Source organism: Miscanthus floridulus, chromosome 1 (genome assembly GCF_019320115.1).
Source record: "Miscanthus floridulus cultivar M001 chromosome 1, ASM1932011v1, whole genome shotgun sequence".
NCBI classification, from domain to species: Eukaryota; Viridiplantae; Streptophyta; class Magnoliopsida; order Poales; family Poaceae; genus Miscanthus; species Miscanthus floridulus.
This window is the reverse complement of record NC_089580.1, coordinates 1,188,315-1,196,483: the sequence shown is the minus strand read 5'-3', so window position 1 is coordinate 1,196,483 and position 8,169 is coordinate 1,188,315. Positions and strand designations below refer to the sequence as shown.

Here is an 8,169-nt window from a genome sequence, read left to right as displayed (position 1 = left end):
GATCAAGCGAACAGGGTGTACAAAGCAAGTCTAGCTCCTACTTATATTTGAGTTTGCAGGAGCATGTCAGACTACACAAAAGGAGTCCTTTGCACTATCTAGATCACATATTGGCCTCGTTTGCTTCGCTGAAAAACAAGCCGAAACCTGTTCCGGCTGATTTGTTGTGAGAGAAAAATACCTGTTCCGACTGAAAAGGACGGATTATAAAAGAAGCGAACAGGGCCATTACAGCTTAGAAAAGTAGAGCCTTCCCAGAAGCAGTTTGCTGTACGTAGCTACCTTCATCGGCTCATTACAAATTAGTGTTGTCTTCGTGGCAATTTCTGCATTGAGAACCATAAGCGCCACTTCGAATATGTATGGGACGACTAGGGTATCCTACAAGGAGATATAACACACAAAATAGTTAATGGTTGAAAAGTACATTCTCAATTATTGGTAAATCATTCATATGTACATAAACCAAAAACCAATCAGTTACATCACATAAATGGTTCAGTATTATGACTATATATATGAGGCTACAAGCTGACAAACATTCCTTTGCAAAAAATGTCACAGGACATCAAAATTCAGGAAATTAACTTTATTGCATTATGACTCTATATATATGATAGTTATGCTGCCCTAATGCCATAGCCATTTATATTGCAATAGTTCTTGACGTAAGTATTTAGCCAAATTCTAATACTGAGTGTAATATGCCTCTCTGGACTACTTTGTTGCATTGCATCCAGTGGACCAAGAACAGACACCTTGTATAAATTCAGTGCATTACTTTAGATCAAAGAAACAATTGCATACCACTAGAAAGATGCTTGACCAGAAAGTGTTCCTCTTATCTTTTGCTAGTATCTTTTTCATGAAACAGAGCGCGCCAAATTGAAGCAGTTAGACACCACATGCTGGCAACAAAAATGCAAATTGCAGAGTAACTGTCCACGTCCCAGCAGCAACTCATGAAACAATTTACTGGATGCTGAGAAACTCTGAAACACATGCATATGAAGTTAGAAGGATGAAAACTTTATGCATCTCCAAAGTTGCAGGAATGCCAGAAATCTGTAGAACACAAAGTTGGTCATAGAGTATAATAATTTAGTGATCATGGTGTTTTTGGTTTGGAACCAAACCATGGATGCTCATTGCTGTTATTAAGAAAGAATGTGCTAAACTGAAGCAGATCGACACCACATGCTGTCTGTAAAACTTTGTCCAAGTTCAGCAGCCATTCGTCAAGCAAAATCATTGGTATATCGAGCCTTCTAGAAGAACACATCTAATTGAATTACAAGAACTCAAATTCAGTAACTTCAGCGTTACAGAAGTTTCAGAAATTTGTTGAGCGCAATTTGAATACAGAAGTACCAGAAATCTGTTGAGCGCAATTTGAATACAGAGTTTTGATCTATATATGATTCCTGTTATGTAATCATGTTTATGCTCTGACACAAGCATCGATGTTCAGGTGTCTGAAACCAAATCGCTGCTTGCCAGCAGACACCACACCAGTGAATATGGTACTACTATTATATGCATATATGTACATATTGTTTCGATTCTAGAATCTAGACTACCAAAATTCAGAGATGCTGTAGATTCAGCTGAGATGTTCACAGCAGAGTACAGATGAAAGGACCAGAATTCTCAGAAACCGATTCAACAACGCAATTTACAGTACGTCAAAACATTACATAAGCGATTATATGACCTGCTCGTTTGAATAGACTGATCAGATCTTTAGTTCTTTATACATCCAAAAATCGAAGGACTCTCTCATCAGGTTACACACACCGCTGGAGCAGCTGCTTCTTGGGCAACGCCGATTCCACCTCTTCGTTCCTCAGCAGCTCCATCGCGTCGACCTTGGCAAACCATGGGTGTTTGAGCGCGGCGGTCGCCGTGAGCCGCTTGTCGGGGTTGCACGTGAGGAGGCCATTCAGGACCTCGAATCCTTGCTGGGACAGCACTGCCTCAGGGAACTGCTTGCGTAAGTGGTTGTCATGATGCACGTCGTCTAGTATCGGCAGCAGTTCGGTGGCGAACGGCGTGGACGAGAACCACGGCCACGTACTGTCGTCTGGGTAGCCGAGCACGTCGAAGATCGAGCGGGCCTGTCCTTCCTCGTCGCGGCCATCCTCGAATAGCACCTGGCCATTGATGAGCTCGGCCATGACACATCCCAGCGACCAGGTATCGACGAGCGCGTCGCAGTCGGGCTTCTCCAGCAGCACCTCGGGCGCCATGTACCACAGCGTGCCGTCCGGCTCGTACGTTGACGCCTCGGACATGGACATGGCGAACCCAAAGTCACAGATCTTGACGGCCTTGCCATCGTCGCTGATGAGGATGTTGTCGGGCTTGATGTCGCGGTGGATGATGCGTTCCTCGTGCATCTTCTCGGCGCCCGTCAGCAGCTGCCACATGATGGTGCGCACCGTGGCCTCCGGGAGCGGCAGGCCGCCGCGGCGCCGCTTACCACGAAGGAACTTCTCGATGCTTGGACCCCCGACGCACTCCATGACGAGGCGGAGCTCCGTGGTGGCCGGATCGCGCACGAGGCCGTGGACGTCGACGATGAACGGGTGGCCCCCACACGCCTCGTGGAGGCGCGCCTCCCGCAGCAGCTCCTCGGGACCGCCGCCGTCGGGCTCGGTGATGCGCTTGATGGCGACGGTCTCGCCGGTGACGCGGTGCCGCGCCTTGGCGACGGCGCCGAAGGCGCCCTTGCCGAGGCAGCACATCTCCTCGTAGTCGTCCGTGCTGCCGAAGGCGTCGACGCGGCTCCTCTTGTTGTAGGTCGTCGCCCCGGCGGCGCCCGGACGACTCACTCCCGTCGCCGGCGTAGCGCTGCCGGGTGAAGAAGTGGCAGATCCCGCTGCCTGCTCCGTAGTCGGTGGCAAGCGTGGCCGCGGCGAGACGTCCGCGTAGTGGAAGACGAAGCCCGCAGCAGAAGGATGCTCCATCTCGGCTGGATCGAGGAGGACTAGCTGGAGGACGGCGTCCGAGCGATCTGGGCTCTGGGCGGCGGAGTAGGAGGGGGGTTTTATTGGCGAGTCTGTTAGGGCCCGTTCGTTTCTTAGGGATTCATGACCTGTCCAGCTGTCCTACCGAGATTGCTTTGTTAATTTATATAGCATATTATAAAATGGAACAATTCCGGATGGATTTCATCCTAACCGAACAAACCCTTATCAGTTACGGGTACGGGTACGTATCCGACACGCTAAAAATTAGTGGAAAAAATTAGTTGGTTTTAACGTGTTTGTGCTTCCATGCTTCTGGCCCCAGCCACGTCCATGCGCGCGCAAGACAACCGGTCTTCTTACAAAATTCCGGATTGATGTGGTGGATTTCAGCCGATCTAGGAAGCTTGTCTATGAGTCTTTTCGGCTCTGCTCCATCAATTTATCATAGAGCAGCTTTACTATGGAGTTTCTAGAGCAAGTGATCCTATTTGGCACGCAGGTTAGTTTCAACTCTAGAACACGAGGTTTCCTCTAAGAAGGGTCTAATATGCCCCTGAATGATGTTTGGTGTATGTTTTGATATATGCGGAGCATGTGCAACTGAATTATTTTTTACCAATTCAAATACGATGTAAAATATTATTATTGGGAAAGTAGTCCCAGCAGTTTAAGTACCAGGATGTTTCCACATAGGCGAAGGTTCATCCAATAAGGATAACAAAGCACATGACATAATTAGGGTTTCCTTGGTGGTTCTCTCTCTTTACATGGGGTTTGCTCCCCTTTTATAGTTCACTATACAAAGTAAAGTTTTACATCTATACCCTGCGATTAGCAAAGCATATTCTAGGGATATACCCATACACTAGCAAGCCCTTGGGGGTATCTTAGGTCTTCTCCCTCCTTGCTGCTCGCCTCATGGGCCTTTGCTCTGAGCCCACTGGAGGCCCAGCGGTTACGTGGCACGTACCACCTCTGGAAGCCCTGCCTGTGTGCTGCGAAGGCTTGGCCATATGTCGGGTCGAGATGGCGGACTAGAGGGGGGTGAATAGTCCTTTCTAAAATTAAACGTGCCGGCTTACCGAAACAAATGCGGAATTAAAATATCGGTCTAGCTAAGACTACACATCTCTCTAAGTTTCAAGCACCTTACAAAGATCCTAAATAGGCAACAAAGGTGTCGGGCTAGCTAGAGCTCACCTAACAATTCTAACTTGCAAGGTCACACAAACATATGCAACTAGTACTTCAAGCAACCGGGAGAGCTCCTACACAACTAGTGATGCAAAGCGCACAAAGCCCCTAAGCTCACTAGCAATGCTCAATAACAAGGCTACACAAGTCAAATTAGAGAGCGCAAATTACTTAGCTATATAAACTAAGCAATGCAACTAACAAGGCTACTCAAGCCAAATTAGTTGCGCAAGGGAGCTACTTATATGCTACACAAGCAAGAAGGTAACTAGCAAGCTATACAAGCTAACTAATTACAAGAGCATTTACACAAGCATAATATATAAAAAGTAAGTACAAGCTTGTGTAAAGGGGAATACAAACCAACAGAAAGACAAGGATGACACGGTGATTTTTCTCCCAAGGTTCACATGTTTACCAACACGCTAGTTCCCATTATGTCGACCGCCCACTTGGTGGTCCGGCGGCTAATTGACATCATCCACCATGCCCACACGTTGGGCGCCGCAAGAACCTACCCCAAAAGTGAGGGTAGCTCAATGACACCGCACGATCTTCTTGCATGCTTCACGATGGAGAACTTGCCACCAAGCCATCTAGGAGGTGGCAACCTCCAACAGTAACAAGCACCACCGGCTTGCAACTCAAACACCTAGTGCCACTCTATGCAATCTCACAATGCAATCGCACTAGAATCACTCACTCGCAATCGATTCGCACTCTTGCAAGCACAAGCGAGTTAGAGGGCATCCAAACACTCTTACACAAGCCACATAGGCATGAGGTTTCTCAGCAACCAGCCCAAGGCTGGCCAAGTGCTCTATTTATAACTCCATGAACAAATAGCCGTTACCCCTTCACTGGACGAAATTCGCACTGACCGGACACGTCCGGTCGCATCGTCCGGTCATTGTACCGCCTCCATGTGGCACTGCCATTTCAAATAGCCGTTGCCACCAACGGCTAACTCGCTTGCGCGCCTAACAACATGATCGGACGCAACGCATGGAAACAACCGAACACAGGTGAGGTAGCGTCAGGTCGAGTCTAGAGAGCTCCCAGAGCGGCTCTGGACCGACCGGATGCGTCCGGTCCTCATGGCCGGACGCCCCCCAGTATCAGGTCACCCACGAACACATGTGCCAACTCTTCTGACTGGACACGACGCTTCCCAGAGTCCGGTCACGATCAAAATCCACACCGAGAGGTCTAGGGCATGACCTGACGCGCCAGATCGCACGTGAACGGATGTAGCCCAGCGTCCGGTCATCCCTGCATCAACTGATCACGCCTAGGCCAAATACCGGACGCGTCTGTTCCAATACCGGATGCATCCGGTCACGTCTGCAACACTTGCCCGAGCCTGAGTGACACACCGAACGCGTTTGGCCCCTATGTCGGACGTGTCCGGTCACCCTATGACCAGCGCAAACAACTCCATTTCTTCGCCAACTTCTTCTCCTTTGCAAATGTGCCAACACCACCAAGTGTTCACCATCTTGTGCGTGTGTGTTAGCTTTTCACAAATATTTCACAAAGGTTTAGTCACTCAATTCACCACGCCACTCGATCTTAGTAACGATGCAAAGTTAGATCACTTGAGTGGCACTAGATGACTATTGGCATTTCTTAGCATCACTCTTTACTAAGTTGTCATCCCTAGCAATGATGCCAGAAATGTATTGTTGGTAATTATTAATAACACTTGTACATTTAGGATAAATTGTATATTGAATTAATCCGCAAACGCACAGATAATATACCACTGTAGCATTTTACCTGAGAGTATACCAGGTATCGTTATTTATATTTTTCCACAGGGAGGAGCGATGGGGTGGCTAGAGATATTGTCAAATATGCATACTTATGATAAGATCATCAACTCTCATGCTTTAACAGGGGTAAGCCAAATGATAAATAAATGATAAGTGTAAAGCATTGATGATATTCTAGAGATAGAAATAGATGCTCATAAATGTAGTATGGTTAGGCAGGAGATTAATTAAGAGAAAAGATTCCTAAGTCATTTCTTATTTACTAAGTCTTTTGTAGACTCTAGTATATACACTTTCATCTATAGCATAACTAGCTTTGTATCTATGCATAAGGAACATTACAAAGGAAGATAAGAACAGAGCTTGTCTCCCTTCGCAACCGGGTTCTACTTGTTCTACAAACGGGGAGTAGACTACAAAGGACTCAACGAGAATGTCACACTCGCGATCTACCATGTGGCCCGGAGTGTAGAGTGCATCCGTAGGTAAACAATATTTAAGCACCACGCTTACATAATGTCTACCACTTAACTCACTCGAGTATTGAGTTAAGTGCTTTGCGAACATATGCATAAATTCATCATTAGTCATGACTATATCAAGTATATTATCAAAGCAAACTAGGAACATAATAAATAGAAACATAGTATTGAAGTAGCACAAAGTCAAAAAAAAAATAGAGGGATACAATGGCTTTACCAGCCTCCAGACAACGAATCCGGGCGCCTACTTGTTGTACGAGACCAATAGCCTCTTGGGCGCCTACTAAGCATGAAGTTGGGCAAGGCTAACGAAGTTCTTGGTAGTCGTATCATCGTTCTCTTCCTCGCTAGTGAAAATTATTGCCCATCAAAAGGTTCCATCTCAGGGGCTACAAGCGAAACAAGGGAGCATCCAACGGACTCACAGAAGAATTTGGAACCCTTCCTCCAGTAGATGTGGACATGTGTATCCAAGAATCGTTGACTACGCAGGAAGAGCAAAATCTCATGCCACAATCTATTGACATCCACATGTTTTATCTGGCTCCGCAAACATTACACCTTGTGAGATCCAACGGCTATTTAGTTTAACTGTGATATATTTTTAACACCCTGATCCTAACCAAGACATATATTTATTCTTTTGTTTATAGAACTATAATCTATGTCTCCCTTTAGGTTCTTTACTTAATAAATGATATAGTAAACCATTAAATAATTATTAAATTATTGATTATTGAGTGTTGATCACAAGAGTATGTTGATCGATATGATGAATGCTAAATAATGTGTTGTAACTGATGGTTCCGAACAGGACAGAGAGAGAGGGAGGAGAGAGCTCAACAGTGGAGAGGGACGCACTAGGGTTTTGAATAAGTGGAAATGAGTAGGAGGTGAGTCCCTTTCCCTCATGCCCTTAGGCACTTATATAGACAATGGCTACTTACAAGTGGCCCCTTGGTGGGGTTGGATTTTACATAATACTATGCTAGCTGCTAGTTGGGCCTCTTCTAGGGGGAGATTTGGCCCATATATATCATGGGATCCCGCAACAGTAGTCCCTCTCAACTATTGGGTTATGGATGGTACAACATGTCCTAATAGATTCTCATACTAGACGAGGCGCAAATAGATCTCAAACCTTGGTCACGAGGATCACCCTTCGCAACCTACGTGTGTGCGCCTCACTAAAAACTCCATCCCAAAAACCCCATGGGAAAAAAGGGCATGGAGAAAAGAGCACACACATGACTCTAGTCTATACAAGTGCTAACTTAGGAAGCCACTAACTCCAAGTGCCTCGATGTCGATCTCCACGGTATCTTCATATTAGGGCTTCAGCTTCCTTGGGTGCTTCTATGGCATGGATTGTTAGCTTCGCTTGACACACAGGTCTTTGCCTCTGGGAGCTTCTCAATGTGCAGATCTTTCCTCTGGGACCTTCACATTGTGTATATCTTAATCTCTGGTCTAGGACCTTCTCTGTGTGCAGATCTTCACCTTCGGGACCTTCTCATCTGAGACTTCACGTGGAGACACACCTTTACTTCATGAATAAGTGTAGTCATCGTAGTTGACGTACTTGAAGTAGTCATAGCCGAAGGTTGTTGTGAAGCCTCCAAATCTTCTCTCATGAGCGTCGAGCAAAGGACTTCACCCTCTAGAGTGTCAGGTCCTCTAGTATTCTCCCCTAGCTCCTCTTGGCTGGCGCTTGTGACCAAATATTCAGTTGTGCATGTACGTTGT

The 8,169-nt window shown here is 46.3% G+C and overlaps 1 protein-coding gene across 1 annotated transcript; it reads right to left on the bottom strand.

The window, feature by feature from the left end:
• Positions 1 to 1,591: 1,591 nt before the first annotated feature.
• LOC136470802 (putative cyclin-dependent kinase F-2) lies at positions 1,592 to 3,006 on the bottom strand. Its single transcript, XM_066468537.1, has one exon. The coding sequence runs from the start codon at positions 2,967 to 2,969 to the stop codon at positions 1,788 to 1,790; it is 1,182 nt and encodes a 393-aa protein (XP_066324634.1). The 5' UTR covers positions 2,970 to 3,006; the 3' UTR covers positions 1,592 to 1,787.
• Positions 3,007 to 8,169: the final 5,163 nt, after the last annotated feature.